This window comes from Micromys minutus (assembly GCF_963924665.1).
Source record: "Micromys minutus genome assembly, chromosome: 4".
In the NCBI taxonomy this organism is placed as follows: domain Eukaryota; kingdom Metazoa; phylum Chordata; class Mammalia; order Rodentia; family Muridae; genus Micromys; species Micromys minutus.
In genome coordinates this window covers 59,798,257-59,815,849 of record NC_137973.1, presented here as the reverse complement: position 1 = coordinate 59,815,849, position 17,593 = coordinate 59,798,257, and the positions used below count along the sequence as shown (strand labels likewise).

At 37.6% G+C, this 17,593-nt stretch overlaps 1 protein-coding gene across 9 annotated transcripts in view; it reads left to right on the top strand.

The window, feature by feature from the left end:
* ANK2 (ankyrin 2) overlaps window positions 1-17,593 on the top strand; it is a 539,079-nt gene that overhangs the window by 392,680 nt on the left and 128,806 nt on the right. For all 9 annotated transcript variants that reach the window (XM_080915859.1, XM_080915857.1, XM_080915858.1 and 6 more), the window contains one exon: window positions 15,083-15,181. In XM_080915859.1, coding sequence (XP_080771985.1) covers window positions 15,083-15,181 — 99 coding nt within the window. The remainder of the gene's footprint in view (window positions 1-15,082; window positions 15,182-17,593) is intronic.

Sequence of the window (17,593 nt, the reverse complement as noted above, 5' to 3'; positions counted from 1 at the left end):
TAATACTATGACTCTTCTCCCTGGACACTAATTGTTTTATGTATGATTTGGATGAAAAGAGTTAATTTGAAACTTGTGAGTATCAATAGCATGAGACAGTGAAGCCAAGTTCACTGGGTGGTGGGCAGGAGCCACAATGTTCCCAGAGCCTTTAGTTTCTTGTATCAACAGAATAATCCAACTAGTTGGACTCAAACAGAATTCCTTTCTCTTTCATAGCAGGAAAATGTATTATTGTTTTGGGCAGCAGGAATTTGGATTTTAAACAGAGGTACATACACTCAAGTAACGCTCTCTCTCTCTCAATTTAAAGTAGGCTCCTGTCCATTTAAAAAACTGAATCATTTTCTTCCAGATAATATAAAATGATGAGAAAATACTTTTATGAACATAATGAAAAAGTGAAATATTTTAAAGCATAAATCCTTGTTTTGAGTAAAGTAGAATGCCAAGGTAAGCAGTCAGCCATAATGTGTTGCTCAGTGGGAGAGCACTAGGCTAACAGGCATGAGCCATTATGGCTCTATCTCTAACACAGACAAAAATGAAAGAAATGTAGATTGTCACCATAATAACAACATCAAGCCAGGTGTGTGTGTGTGTGTGTGTGTGTGTGTGTGTGTGTGTAGGGGTGGGGTCACCTTTTCAGAAAAGAGCAAAACAAACAAAAGCATCACCAAGGAGGAGAAAAGTATAGGAGCTGTAGCATGTAATTATTTTAAAAAACCGTCTATGCTATCACTGACTATGTGCTAGCCACAACAGTCTCCCTGCCCCCATGACTATCCCCAATTAGCAGTCTACCCAATTTCCCACTTGCGGAACTGCTCTCATTCCCAGTCATCCATCCCCTGCAGCTTATCTGCCAAGTCTGGCTCTAAACCCTGAGCCCCATATAAAAAATTTCCAGAGGTTTATATCAGTTAAATTTATAATAGTAAATTCTCAACCCCCAAAATGCCCAAAAAAATTCAAAACTCAATTGATATAAACAGGAGCTGCATACCTAGATGGGGCAAATGCATTCTGGATTACTCTATTTTCCTTCTGTAATATCCATTGCTACCTGTGATTCTTTCAAACCATGTGGATCAGGTTCATCTTCTTCCTCCATCTTCTCTGTATGATAAAACAAACAAACAAAACAAAACAAAACAAAAAACCTCTTCTCCCAGATATGATTGGAAAAAATCATGGCAAGAAATTACATAGTATGAGATATAAATGACATCCAGTCCATCAATTTGTCAATTTAGATAAAATACTATACGATCTAACTTTAAAGGTTTACAATTTTATACCTGAGTTATATCCTAATCTAGCTTGTATACTGTCTGAAAACCAGCTTCTCAAATAGCCTATGGTTAGCCTTCAATCACACCAGAACACCGAGAGTAACATAAAACTACCTGAAAATATGGGCAGCAATAGCCAGCTTCCAATACCGAAACAAATTGCAGAGACAACTGCCTACTTACACAGTCCCCAGTTTTTTAACACTTTGGAGCATCAAATTGTGGCTGTTTGGCCTAGGATCATCTGACAGATCTTTATAATGCAGAAGTATGAAAGATTGATTACCCTGTCTTGGCAGAGATAATCAGTCTACTAGTCTGCATAAAGTGTCATTTTTCTGGGTAGTAATTTGTTTGTAGATGAATAGGCAATTTCTTCCCAGTGGCTCACAGTCTACAACCTCACCTGGAGGTATAAATGCTCAGTTTCTTGTTTGAATCAAAAAATGGGGTGCTGTCAGAAGCAGATATGTCTCAATAACAAATGATTAAATAACATTAAATGTCACATTCTTTGGATTTCTGCTGTTTTTTAATGCAAAGTAATCTGGGATGTTGTCCTTTACCTTCTCTCTCTCTCTCTCTCTCTCTCTCTCTCTCTCTCTCTCTCTCTCTCTCTCTCTCTCTCTCTTTCTCTCAGCTGTTTTTTAATTAAAATATCTGGAAAACACCCTAACAACTCAGAGCCATCAATTTGCTTTCTGACCCTTAACTTGTATGTGTAATCATCTAAAATCAGTTTGTAAAGGCAGTTATAAAAGGATTGGGTCTAAGCTTTGTAGTCTTAAATTTTGTATCAATAGAAGAAATTCATACCAATAAAAACCCTAATTCTGTATCAAAATTAATTCTGTACCAATGTAAGACATTATAACTTCAACTTAATAACAATTATAAGATTTCTACCAAATGAGATTATGGCTACACATTAAATTCTATCTATTTCCTCACTGTTCAAATTATGACCATTTCTAAATTCCCCAGAAAGACAACCTCGAATGACCACCTCCAGACCCTCAAGCCCAGGGATCCTGGACAATGGCTCTTCATAACATCAATACCTGCTTGTAGATTGTTTTGAAGCTGTTTGTATTTTAATGTTAATTCCACTTCCCCAAGAAGGGCTGGCTAGTCATGTGACTTCAACTGAACCTTCCCATTTTAATTAGTAAAATAAAGAAAAGCCAGTGACTTTGGGGGGGGCGAGGGAAGTAGGAAGTCTAATGGGTTTCACTATGACACCCTGACACCTTGGACTTTGCTCACAGTCACCCCATTGTCTTCTTGTGTTTCTCATTGTTGCCCTCCCTGTGTCTCCCCTGTCATGCTGCTCCTTTTCTCCCCTCTATGGCCCCCTTCTATTTTCATGTTATATGCATTTGCTTTATGTTCTGATCACATGGAGTTTTTAAACTTTGTATATATATCTGCTTATGTCTGACAATGGGAGTCAAGACACTCCTTGTCTTTTCTGCATAAAAGCAAGTTTTAAATGTAAATCAAGGGTCCCTTATGGAGGCAAGCCCCTGGTTGTTTTTTTTTTTTTTTCCCTCTCTCAACTATTAGCCCAGATTTCTCTCCTGAGAGTATTTTAGATTTTTTTCTAGATATATTTCAATTCTCAACCCCCATTAGTATACCTCATGTGACAAGGACACACTTTCTGATAAAACTTTGTTTACTGATATTCATAACCTTTCAGTTGATTGAGAAAATTACTCAAATGGTGTACATCTCCGAAAATCACTTAGTCATTTGTTTTATGCCCCTCCTCCCTGATTCTGTAGTAGACTCTTTCTCTGACTTTGCTGCAGGATTCTGCCACAGTCTCAGACAATTAATGCATTTTCCATGAGTGTACATGCATACTTTATGCCATTGGTAAAGGGAAGCACTATTTATTCCACTTATAGATTTTGCAAAACTACTTACATCAAAACCTTCATCCTTTAGGAGAAACGATGTTCATTGTGTTCACATAGCCCATGATGAAAATCCTGCTGAATGGCAATGGAAATTCCTTATGAATAATAATGTCCTATGTGGGCATCATTATTTGAAAGCATAATAACAGTTAACTCATTAGCTTTGACAACTATTGTTTTCCACAGTCATTTTCCAGAAATATAGCTAAATAAATTAGTCGCATGCAAGTGTGTGTGTGTGTGTGTGTGTGTGTGTGTGTGTGTGTGTGTGTGTGTGTTTGTGTGTGTGTTTGTTTGTGTGTGTATGTTGGGAACAGATATATTTTGGAATTAATGCACCCAAGCAGTGTTATGGGTGGTCACTAGTTTCTTCAAGTCAAGAGCATTCTTCTTTTTTTTTTCTGCTCCTCAAAAGAATACAAGAACACTCTTCACAAAAGGAGTGGGCTGAGACAAGCAGCAGCAGCTAGATTCTGCCAAGCAGGGGGCCAACTCTTCTCCCCGCATTATCCCTTCCATCCTGTCTCTTTCAGGAATGAGGCATGCTTTTCTTGGAAGCTCATTTTACCTTGAATTCAGTCTGTTATAATTAGATGTATGAGATGCAAGAATATGTATAGGAGTTTAAGGACTTCAAAGTTAAAATGTTCTCTAAGAGAAAGATGACAACACTCTATGTTCTCCTGTCAGGAAGTTAAGAAGCTCATTTAACACAGCTAGAGTTGACTACTAATGTTTTGGGGCCATGATTTGGCCCTTCAGGAATGACTGTTAGGGTCTCAATTCACCCAATTCACCACTGTCAGCTCTTCTGCTGGGTGGTCTGTTTTGAGTGAGTGTTGGGAGTCCTTCCTGACCCTATTTGTCTAGGAGCAGGGCAGTGCAAATAGATTTCTGTTAAACTTAAAAAAAATTGGACTTTGAATGAAAAGTTAGTAAGTGTGTCAGGTATAAGTGTGTCTTGTTATGGGTGAACTTTAGAGGTGAACACAGTTCCTTAAACTCTGGAACCCAAGCTGTAACTTTAATATTGGGATCAAGGATTTTATGCATCTAGATTTTTTAAGTACATAAAGTGTTTTGAGTACCTCCTTGGAATGAGACAGCCTGTGGCAAGAAGCCTAGAGCACATTCTACAGTCATCATAAATACCATGGATCAACCTTATTCTCTCACATGCTAAACTGAGCTCATTGTCTTGGAAAGGAACTCACCTTCCGGTCAGCTAGAATTCCTCTTTCCATGTGCATTCTTGAGAGTATTCTTCTAGGCAGTAGCACTGGGCACAGCTGTTTCTCTCTCTTCTCTGTCCTTTGCATGAAATCAGCATTCCAGAGAGAAAACAAAATAAGTTCTCTTTTTTTCTCAGAAGTAAGTCATCTTACCCATTAATCAAAATTTTTACCATTTTGTGATTGACCAGTTATTGTGTTTATATCATACTGGCTTGTTTTATTAGTTTAACAGATTTAAAACTAAATTTATTCACATAAAAAAGGTAATATATATATCATGGCTATATATTAAGTAAGTGTGTGTGTGTGTGTGAGTGTGCATACTTGTGCATATATTATGTGTATATATAAAATAATTTAAGGAGCCTTAACTCCTTTATAAATATATTTCAAGTTGGAAGTTATAAGTAAATAAATCAGAGGATATGAAGTATGTTTACGTGACTCCATATTTATGCTCTTCATTTGAGTAGTTTTATGCCAAAGTACTTTTAAAAATTGTTTTAGGTATTATTTTACATTACTGGATGTTTTGCCTGGATGCTTTTCCTGCATGTATGTATATTTATCATGTGAGTACAGGACCCATGGAGGCCAAAAGAAGGTGTCAGATCCTCTGGAACTGTTGTTGCAGATGGTTGTGGGGCTCTCATGTGGGTGCTTGGAGTCAAAGGTAGATCATGTGAAGAACAGCCAGTGCTCTTAACCACTGAGTCATCATCTCTCCAGCCCCAGTTATTATTATTAATTATTGGAAATATTCATCATCTGAAGCATCTGTCTGTGGCAAGCAGTAAATTAGACTAAGTTAAACAGGCTGATAAACATTGTATCCATGGGAACTTATGCACTTCCTTGATCCCAAAGCTTCTGAGTGCCTTCTGCTCTAGTGGGTAGATCAGCACAGTGCCAATACTTGGGAAGAATTTTATACGAGGTTCCCATTGCCTTAAACTATGGTGTTTCTCAAACATTACTAAATCTATTTATATTATTCATATCCTAAGATATTGTAACACATGAAAATGACTTAAAATGGGACTTGAGTAATATTCAGCACTAATTTTTTTGTTTGCCTGTGTCTTTTGCTCATTACAGATAAACCTAGGGCCTCCCACATATTAGGCCAGTCCTACCCGTGCACCACAAGCCTCGCCTTCCAAGCTGTTCACTATCAGACATGGGATAAGAATAGCTCTCTATACAGTACTGCCAACTTTGATGTGACTCTCAGAAAACAAGTGTACTGTGAATATCATACAAATAAAATGAAATTTTATTTTGGAAAATACAAAGAGATTTTTGAATCCCCATGAAATCTGTCAGTGTATTTGTATCTCTGCCCGTGTTAGACCACATATTGTGAGTTTTGATTTACAAGTACTCTCTCAGGTTGATTAGTAATCATTAGTTGGCAGCATGATTGACTGCATTGAAGGAAGCAGTAATTTTATTCCATTGAATATTCAGAGTTTCTGGGTATGTCTGGGGGCGGAGCTACACTGTTTTCCTCTATATTTGAAAAGCCACAGCTACTGTCGGCACTTGATAACATGACAAGAAGAGAGGCTTCCTATGAGCTGTTCTCATGAATCCTGCCATGTTTTATACTTCAACTGCCTTTAGAGATTTAGACCAGTAGTTTCTTAACCTCTAAAAGAATTGCCAAAATGCTTTAAAAACTCTGTACATGTATCTTTCTTTTTTAAAATAAAGTTGTAAGAAAAAAAAGGGAGCTGAAGTAGGGCACATATTTAGTAATTACTCACTCAAAGCGATTGTGTGTGCAGGTGTGAGCATGTGCCTGCGTGTGTTTCTCTCTCTCTCTCTCTCTCTCTCTCTCTCTCTCTCTCTCTGTGTGTGTGTGTGTGTGTGTGTGTGTGTGTTGTATGAGAGAAGCAAAAGAGCCCTAGCTTCTTCTGAGGATTTTAATCTTTGAAGTTAAGATTTTGATGTCCGTTTAGTCAACTTCAAAATACTACAATGATAACTGATTAAATTAGTACAGTGGCTTAATTCAAGATAAGGATTTCAGGGCTTTTGCTCTGGTTGGGGAAATGAAAGAACCCCACAGTGTTGGCTTTTGACTTAAATTCCTCATTGCTTGTGTAACATATTTTCTTGTGTAAGTTACTGGGGAATTTACAATATTTCTCAAAAACAGATATTTTAAAGCTCTTGCTACAATGTAGAGCAGAACACACTGCATACTAAACAAACAAACAAACAAACAAAAAAAAAAAAAACAATCCCCCAAACGTGACTTTTATAATTTATACTGCTTGTAAAGAAATACAGAAAATGCACCACAGAGTAAATGACCACTCAGATTCAATATTCAAATATTTAATGACTTCATTGTTGTTTTTTATTATTTCTTATGTCATGTTCATTTTAATTCTGCATGTAATCATTTTTCAGGTTTCAACATATCTGTGAGATATGATTTTTGTTTATATCTTCAGAGCTTGTTATTCTATACACATTGTAAAGAAATTTTTTCATGTGATTATAAAGATGAATGTGATATTAGGAAAAAATTTACTCCAAGATAAATGTAACATTTCTTTAGAAAGACTTTCTCAGTGTGTATGTCTGTGTATGCGGAGGGAGGCTGTGAGACTGGGGCATGTGCTCACGGAAGGCAGAAAAAGATGTGTTAGGAAGGAGTTGGTCCTCTTCTGATAGTGTGTTCATGTTTCAAGGATAGCTCTCAGGTACTTAGGCTTGGCAGCTGTCACCTTTCTCCACCAAATTATTAAGCCGGTGCTTAACTGATAATTTACAACTTTAATTAAAAATTATCATTATATGTACAAAACATAACAATGCAAACAAACCTGTCACTGAATTTTGTGTTTTCCATTCACAGACAAAAAGCTTGTTTCAATATTTCAAGTTTTGTATACGGTTGAAACCTTGTGATCTCTCTCCTTTCCACATTAGCATGTCTGTTGGCTTATCCTTGTTTATCTCGTGTCTGGGTAGCAGCCATGTTGTTGAGCTTTTATGAGTGTGGCTTCTGTCATTTATAGGTGACACAATCTCACAGCTAACCGCTTGATCTTCTGGCCCTTACAATCTTTCCACCCCCTCTTACACAAGGATCCCTGAGCCTTACGTGCAGGAATTGAGTTGTAGATATATCCTTTGAGATTGGGCTCTTTAACTCTCCATTTTGATTGGTTGTGGTTTTCTCTAATGGTCCCCAACTGTTGCAAAGAGAGTATAAGGACTATATTTATCTATGAGTATAAGAGCATATATTTAGGATGTCGTTGGGGATTAGGCTGGTTTAGTCAAGTGGTAGTTTCTTCTCCAAGACTTACGGCTTTGCTAACTCTGAGTAGCTGGCTAGGTTTCAAGTACCAGTCATGATTTCCCTTTTGTTTAGTGGGTCTTGAGTCTGTTTAGAGAGCTATTGGATTTTATCAATGCCATAATGCTTGTTGCTGTGCTTCATAGGCATGAAGGCAGGTAGAACTGATTATTGCTTCACTCCTTTGGAAGCATGCACAGTACCTTCTGGTACCGTGAAAGCTAGTCTCAGGGAGGAGGCTTCCAGGTGAGTTTCAGCCCAGGGATCTAGGGCCCTGTTTCTGAAGCGCATGATGTCTTCAGCAATAGGGAGAAGAAACATCTGTGGGAAAACCGAGGGCAATAACAGTAGCCTGTAATGTTTTGGGAGTCTCTTAGACAGCTCTGACCAACAACTCAACACGTCTGGGGTTGTGATTTTATCTGGTGGCCTTCCTTGGTTCTTGGAGGGAGCATTGTTAGTCAAGGTGAGAACATTGCATTTAAATTAGTTATGTATATAGATGAATTTATGTGTATTATTGGTATTGTAGGTAGATAGCTAATAGTATGAATTCTTATATATATATATGTGCATATATACACACATGCATGTTTATAAATGTATACATATATATATAAAACAACAATTAATAAAAAGGCGGCTGTGAATTTGAAAGAGGACAAAGAAGAGTATATGGGATTAGAAAGAAAGGGGGAAATCTCAAAAAGTAAAAGAAACAATGATAATAATGCAGTGTCATTGCTTGCACTTTATTTTTGCACATTATGTATTTTTCAGTTTTCCCAGATAAAGTGCTTTATTTTATTTTTAAATAAAAAGTAATTTATTTTTATTTTGTGTGTATAGGTATTTTACCATGCATGTATGTATGTATGTCTGTGCACCCTATGTATTTCTGGTGGCCTCAGAGTCCAGAATAGGTTATTGTGTGCCCTGGAACTAGAGGTTACAGTGGCTGGGTGCTACCATGTGGGTACTGAGAATGGGACTTGGACCCTCTTGAATAGTGCACTAAGGGCTCCTAACTGCTAAGCCAAGTCTCCATCCCAGAGTGCTTTACTTTAAACTACTGGCAACATTGAAAACTGCACTTTGGTTTAGATGACATATGAATTACGATGTCTCCAACTTTGAATAGGAAAACGGCTCACCTTGTACAAACTTTTCTTGATCTTATGGTATAAGATCCAGACAAGTCAGTGAGCTACAAGATACCTCCAGCTCTGAATGCATCCTCTACAACCAGGGTGCTGAGTCTTTCTCTGTCACTCCTGTGATTCCTGTAACATCAGATTTATTCCAGACTGTGGACCATTGTAGACCTACAATGGTGGCCATACCCTGTTGTTTGTACTTATATAAAAAAAGTCTGTTCCTCTTTCCTAATTTTCTTTAAAATAAATTCTGAATTTGGCTGAAGGAAGCAACTCAAATGTTGTGCAAACATGCAGCCATTGTATGCCAGAGGATGTCCTGTTGAGTGGCTTCAGTTATTTGAAGCTTTTTTGAATCTAGAAGATGAGGAGAACAGTTGAGCTTTCAAATAAGGTACAATCTTATGTTTCCTTCTCGTTCCCTAAGCACACCCCCACAGTACTCAGAGCAGTCTTTATTTTCACGACTACAATTAGTCCAGATTGGTTTCCTGCATCCCTCACAGCTGGGTGTTCACAGTGTATTTAGGGACATGATTTGAATCATCCTGACCTTCAAGCTTGCTGATAATTTTAGGATTCTTCTTAACTTCATCTCTTGTAATCTGCATCAAGAGGAGAGGCGTATGGAAGGTACCGAGAAAGATCAAGGAGTCCAGTAGTACCCACCAGCCTGTCCTAATTCTAATGTGTGTCTAGCGGATAGACTAGCAGTTGCCAAAGAGTTCTGCCCTATTCAAAATGTAAAACCAAACCCTCACCTTGATGTCTGCCTGCTAACAAGAGACAGACCACTTCTTATAAAGACGTATTTGACTTTTATTAACCCCAGACCATCTGTAACCATTCTCAAACATTCTTCTTTTTTTTTTTTACTTTTAATAGTTAAAAGATTTGTTCCTCCCATAAGAACAGAGAGTAAACCCAAAGAACACATTGAAAGTTGAGTCACTATAAATTTTGAAACTGTGGTTGTCTTTCTAGTACTAACTCAGACCATGTGTGATTTGTTCTAGAAAAATAGACCCTAGCTACCTGCTTCATCTTTTCGTTCTTCTCAGTACAGAGGTCTGAGCTTTTCTGGCTTCGAAGCACTCTATAGATGGCAACTGGGTGCAGTGGCTGCTGGGTCATAGTGCTTCTACTTAGAGTCAAATCCCAGGATTCTGCAGGAAGCATGCCTCACCCAGGAAGCATTTTACCCGTTAAGCCATCTCCCAGTTCTGTGGAAGATATTTTATAAGCACAAAATAACGATTCTTGATGTGAGTTCCACTTGATGTTTGGATTCTCCCAAGCTCAGCCTGGATCTAAAAAGAGTTATAACTAATCTGACAACTATAACAATAATTAATAAATAATATGTATTGAAAGCAGTTGTGCTCCTTCTGATCACGGAGTGGAGTATAGGTATCTGGATACTAGCTTACCTTGAATGAGTCAAAATTACCTCAATTTTCCCTCTCAACTCTTCCTCACATTCTCACAAAAACTGTTCTTTCCTTCCCAGTAACTGTAGTCAGAGCATTTTCTATTTTATCCTCTATTCTTAGCATGCTAATCTCCTAAAATGCAGATATGTTCATCTCAAAAATCCTTGTTTTAAAAAAGTCTAGTTGACTCTTACATCATTTCAAACAAAGTGCAGAGCCATTAGTAATGCAGATAGAGCCATGTCCTGCCAAACCCAGGCCCTTCGACATCTGGCCTTGAGTCATATATAAGGCCTTTCTCTCTCTTTTTCCTCATCTGCATCTCAAAAGCTGTTTCTGCTGTACTTCCGTGGTTCCTCTCTTCTTTACACTGAGTCACTGCTGTGACATCTTGATGGCAGAATTTCCCTTCACAGTTGAATCCCTCATCTGTATTCTCCTTATGGAATATGTAATTTTTTAAAAAGTAGAGTGGTTAGATGTGCCCCTCAATCTGTGTATGATAGCTTAAGCATAGTTATCTCAGCTTTGGACTGGGGTTCCCAGGGGAAGAAGTGTGGACAACAGTGCTAGCCTTGTGTGAAGGTGAATGGCTGAAGTCTTCAATGAATGTGCACTGTTATCAAGGACCAGTACAATGACTCAGACCCATGGGCGTTGGTAGAACCTTCCTTTGGCCAGGCTTTAGCTGATAATCCATTCTTCCTCTGGACTGTGTCTGGCTACTGACTGTACATCATAAACCCACTGAGGTTCTGGATGCTTTGTGCAGTTGGTGCTGCTTCCTAACAGCAAGTTTGACTCACCTGCTTGCAGCTCTTCTGTATGTCTGTCTATGTGTCTGTCTTTTCTTCGGTCTCTTCTTGTCCTTGTCCGGTGTCCAGGACCAGCCTGTCTACGCTGGTTGTAGCAATGAAGTACTTATTTCTGAGTCACTGTTTGAGTATAATGCTGAGCAATAAATAGTCACCAAACTTTTCTGGTGTAATAAATATAAATTAATGATGAATGGTTGATATTTTCTTATGGACAGAGGTACTACTGTTCGTAGTATTTAGGAAGCAGAGGCACACAGGAATACACAAAGAAATAGTTCTTATTGCCAAATAATCTGGTTTTTTTTGTTTGTTTTTTGTTTGTTTTTTTTTTTTTTTTTTTGTTAAATATTGTAAAGAAAGGATACTTTCCATATTTTGGATCTGTAGGAAATCCATATTTCCTATTCATCGTGGATTATAACAGGAAGCACCCCATCTCTCAATCATGGTGGCATCATGGCTCCAGTTCTCTAGCTCATAGTTTTGGTAACAACATGGCTTCAGTCCTCTGTCTTTAATATATATTGTAGATGCTCTAAAAGTTGACTGAAGACCAGCATCGGTTCTGGTCTCCAATAACCTCAAGCCAAGACATTTGATTTTTGTTGCTGCTGTAACAAAACAATTAACAGACACAATTAAAATCAGTGGCTTATGACAACACAAAATTATTCTCCACTACTTCTTAAAAGTTAACAATCCAGGGTTAAAACCATAGTGTGGACAAGGCTGTTTTCTTCTGGTGGCATTAGCTGATAAACCATTTCTTGACTGGTTCCATCTTCTGAAGGTGTAGTCTCTGGATCCTTGCCATTCCTCCATCATTACATCCAGGAGATAGAGTTGACTCTTCTCTACCTTCCCTTGCTTCTCTCTTATAAATCTTATAGAGGTCTTCATTGTTATATTGAGCCTACTGGATCATCATCTCTGCAGTTTATGAACTTTCATTTAATCACATCTAAAAAGATTTTTTTTTGCCATATAAGGGAGATTCTAATTATTAGGATAATGTCATTATTTCAATTTGCAGTATTCCCAAAAGGCTCATGTTTTAAATACTTGGTGCTTGGTATAAAACTATTATGTAGAATCTTTAGGAGGTACCATCTGTGTGAATGAAGTCGGTTTCTAGTGGCAGGTCTTTGAAACTATCTCTGTCTCTGGTTCTGATCAGAATTCTCTCTCGTTCCTGGTCCATATCCACACCAATGCCCAATGTCTCATGCTCCCACAGCCTTGGCCATGAGTTCTCCTGATTCCATGTCTTTTCTATTATGAAGGGCTGAAATTCCCCAGAAATCCTGAACCAGAGCAAATCCTTTTCCCCTTACATTATTCTGTCCTATATTTGTTCATCGAAAATAAATAATACAGATTAATATGGACATGTAAAGCTTTATTCAGATGGCCAAAGGATGTCTGAGAGGACAACAGAAAGTCTGAGCAAAAACTGGGACCACTTGGAAACATTAGGTAGAGAGTCTGATAATTAGGCAATCTACACCACAGTCTGGACACAAAGGAGACATGGGGACCCTGGTTCTGTTGAACCTTTTTATTTTCAGACATGTGCATAATGCCCCAGGGCCTATTCTGTTAAACATAATACAGTGAGAATCTATATAACCTATGTAGTTAATTTTTATCTATCTTAAGTAGTTTCAACAGTTCAAATGGTTCAGCATGGAACATATTCTCCTAGTGAGAATCTATATAACCTATGTAGTTAATATTTATCTATCTTAAGTAGTTTCAACAGTTCAAATGGTTCAGCATGGAACATATTCTCCTGAGAAACTCATGATCTCTCCGTTTCCTTTTCCCTTGATCTACCTAGAAGATTCTATCAAAGGAGAACTCTTAGCAATGGCTGGGCTCTGTTAAAGCTCCTTTGCTCTCACTGCTTCCCCGCCTCTTGTTGCAAAAAATCTTCATTCTACACCTACTCGTTGTTTTGAACAGTCTTCCTTGGCTTTCCCTTCCTTAGAATCTCTAATTCCATCCTTCCGCCACCTCTTCAGTGTTCTTAAAATATACCAGATTTCACCTGCTTGACATGCCTTGGAAAGTATACTCTCTAGCTAGTGGAAGTTATTCACAAATTATAACACTATTGTTCACTTACTCTTCTTAAATTATTTTATTTCAGAACAAAATTACTTTTGCCATTTGTACCCTGGATATATTCTTTCACAAGCAAAAGTTAATTTTTTTTACTTATTGTACTTGTATTAATTATATTAATATTTTGCTGGTTATGGACTACTTTGGCTACTGTTTTTGCTTCTAAAATGCATGCAAAAGACTTTTGTTTCAAGAAAGTAGTTTAAAACTTGTCTTTGCTGTTTTCAATGGGTAAAATAATCCCAAGAGCTCATCTCACTTCTACTCATTCTTATTAATATAGGTGATTTGTAAACATCTATGTTTAATAATCAGACATAAAAATTGCCTAATTGTTTTGAAAAGCTATTAGATGGAACTTTGGAAGTCTTGTGGAACCCAGAGGGCATCAGGACCCCACAAGAAAACCAACAGAGTCAACTAACCTGGGCATTTGGGGGTCCTCAAAGACTGAACCATCAACCAAAGAGCTTACATGGGCTGAATGTAGGCCTCCCTGCACACATGTAGCAGATGTGCAGCTTTGTTTTCATGTATGTCCCTCTCACAACTGAAGTGGGGCCTGTCCGTAAAGCTGAACCCTGTTCTGCTAACTGGGCTGCCTAGTCTGACCTCAGTGCTTAATCCTGCAATTACCTGAGATGCCATGGGGGGAAAATACACAGAGGGGCTCTATCCCTTCCCAGAGGAGAAGGGGAGGGGGTTGGGAGAAGGGGTTATGTAAAAATGGAACTGGAAGGGGTGTAATCAGGATGTAAAGTGAATAAATAAATTAATCAATAAATAATTCAGAAAGTAAAACTACATTAAAAACGTGTTTTCTCTCTTCAACAAAGTTGGTATAATTTTAAGCATAAAGAAAGAAAAAATAAATATGGCAAACTTAATTTTGAACTCATGGTATAACATTTCTCTACATTTTTCCTAATAATAATAAAACACATTATGGTGACAGTGCACATGTTTGTCCTATTTGTCACTCTATCCTAGGGATAGCTCAGCTACTTGTGGATGCATTTCAACAAGCAGTTGAGTAAATGAATTTGAGAATGAATGCTAAACTTTCAGAGTAGCTTTTAAAATAATGTATAAGTATTCAGTAGAAACAATGCAATTGTAATCAGAAGTATAGAGTTTCTCATTGTCAGTTAAGTTCATGATCTCTTCTAGAATGATCTGTTATAAATAATAACTGGTAGCACTAAGAATGCTGTCAGTATTTGTATATGTATATATAATAAGATACAACATAGATATTATTGTTGTTGTATTCAAGATCATGGTAGTGTGTTTTAAATTCAGTAGAACTCCACCATCCTAATGCTACAACCCTTTAATACAGTTCTTCATGTTGTGGTGACCTCCAGCCATAAAATTAGTTTTTTATTACTCCATAATTGCAATTTTTCTATTGTTACAATTCATAACATAAATATCTGATAGTCAGAGTATCTGATATGTGACACCCAAGGGATCACATGACATAGTTTGAGAACTGCTGGTTTAAATGGTTTGTGGATTGATAAATACAAATGATATCATATAGATACTATTATATGTATGTATAATGAGATTCTGTTATAGAATTCTAGGGTGTTCATGTTTTAAATATTTTATGCAGTTTGAATAGTTTATATTGTTTATTTCATAAAACCAGAAGATATTACATAGACATTATTTCATGTAGTTTGAATTTTTTCCTTATGATGTAACTTTGGTTGTGCCGAAACTTTCCAAATGACTGATATTTCTATTTTTGCTGTCTGTCCCCAGAATGGCTTCACTCCTTTGTACATGGCTGCTCAGGAGAATCACATTGATGTTGTCAAATATTTGCTAGAAAATGGAGCTAACCAGAGCACTGCAACAGAGGTAGGTCTGCTACTGGATTATTTAAGACCTATATTCTTTATACCAGTTGCAAAGGATTTCCACTATTCTGTCTAAAGCATATTCATATTACTATTTTAGTCCACAATAATGGCCAGTGAGTGACTTGGGTTTGTGTACATTAACATGGGTGCATACGTTCACATTAGATTCATGAACATGCACTATTATTTCCATCATAATTAAGCTCAGAGTTGTGGTTGAAATATGGTCCTCCCTTTGTAGCACAAGTCTTCCTTGAATTTGTGTTTTTCATGAGATTATAGTAGTGTTTGTGACCTGTCTTGCTTTTGGGATCTTTTTAACATTCTAAATTTAGATTCCAATAAATGATCCTCATTTCTTTCTGTCAATATCTTGTCTTAAGATACAATGCAGTTCCTTTAAGGAACAATTTCTAAGCATTAGAAATAATTTATAGCTGTTTGTATTAGTGTAATTTTCTAAGGACTATATCACAGCAATGATGTTTGTGACAAACTACAAATCATGACATAAATGTGTGACTGTGGTCATGATGATCCCTGATGAGAATATTCAACAGTAGTTCAGTTTCTGAGGGTTCAGCACATCTGTATATATGTAGGGTTAGAGGGAAAGAGACCCAGAGCATCTGTCTCTATTCCACTGCACATCTCCCTTAGAAGCAGAAAAGCCTTTCTGTTTCCCATCTCATAGCCCACAGCCAAATGTGACTGGTACCCAGAAACCATCTTGGTATTTCTTAATGTTCAATATATCTTCCTTTCAAATAATTAAATCTTCAGGTGAAATTTACACAAACCCTGCTCCATACTGTGCTGGACAGAAAAGTCACTGAAGTGTATTAAACCGATTTCTAATTCTTTGTGTAGGGGGTAACCTTTATGGAACTATTCACTATCACCTTCTGACAATTTACTCTCATCGTAGAGGAGCTCACTATCAATGCTAACTAAGTTATGTAAGTTCCGTGCCTTGATTATAGCTAGAAGACACAACTGCCCATTGTGATGTGCTCTGTGTTCAGTAACACAGACACAGACGATGCACCTGCAATATGGATATACTTACTTTTTTCTTTTTACATAACCTGGAGCCTTTTTGTCCTTTGGGACACTAATTTTGTCTGCGAGTAGACTGTGAATATCTTAAAGTAATGCTCAGAAAACAAACGACTGTGTCTCAAAGATTTGTCCCGGCATTGGGGAATCCATCTGCTTTCTTTTCCTTGAAGGCTGAATCAGTAATCAGATGAAAGCTTCACGTCAGAATCCTCTCACCCACCCAAAAGACTTAGGGTGGTTAGTGTGGGTTTTCGGTGAACTCAGTTCATGATGTTCTCAGCAGATGGACAACTTTTTTGGTCTAGTAGATCATAGCAGCATTGCATTGTAACTCCAGAAATAACCCTTAGAGATCACAGCACAAGCAGAAGCCATGGTATATGGTGGGCCACAGAGGCTACAAGCCTCTGGTCCTTTAACCTGATACAACACTTACAAAGGAACCAAAAGGGAGTGGGATGAAGTTTAGCCATCACAAGTATGTCTTATGTTTCATCTTTAAAATATCATTGAATAACTAAAGCAATCTTCTTACAATGATCGGAAATTAATGGATTTCATATACTGAACTTTACTACCTACACTTATGGTTGTGAAGGGTGACATGGACAAACCTGTGCACACTTCCTTTCATTCTGTAACAAATATACTATTGCAGGGACGAACAGTCGAGGCCCTAATGCTCTGAATATCTTCTTCGGTTTCATTGAAATAAGTGTGGCAGGCAGAAGGAACACTTCTGTGTTAGTGAGTAGCAATGGTGTGTAAAAGTCAATTACCAACCAGACACTATGCCCACTCAAAAAAAAAAAAAAACAGATAATTATGCAATCTTTCCACATGCCACTGAAATTCACACACACACAAACACACACACACACACACACACACACACACACACACACACACGCGCATGCACACTCACACGCACATGAAGAAATACAGGCTTCAAAATTTCTTATAAATAGGATTAGTAAATAAAAAATACAGTCAAGCTGCCTGACTGAGCTGGGTTTCTTTTCCCAGAGTTCACTGAGGTATTCTAACATAGTTAGCCTTCTTCCCTGAAATACAGATCAGAATTCTGTGTGGTTGGAATCCAGCTTTTAGTCCTCCAAAGGGAGTTCCCCGTCCAGCTAGCACCATTTTTATAGGTCTCTTTTCCCTTCCTTCCTCCTGAATTCTGCCAAAATTTAAGGCTAAAATCTTTTTTACTGGGGTTCCACTCTGTGGGCTGTGTCTCTAAGGAAACACAAAACAGAACAAAAACAAAGTCCACATGCCATTAATATAGACTGCTGGAGAGTGCTAGGGAAAATAAAGCCAAATATGCAAATGACGATGGGTG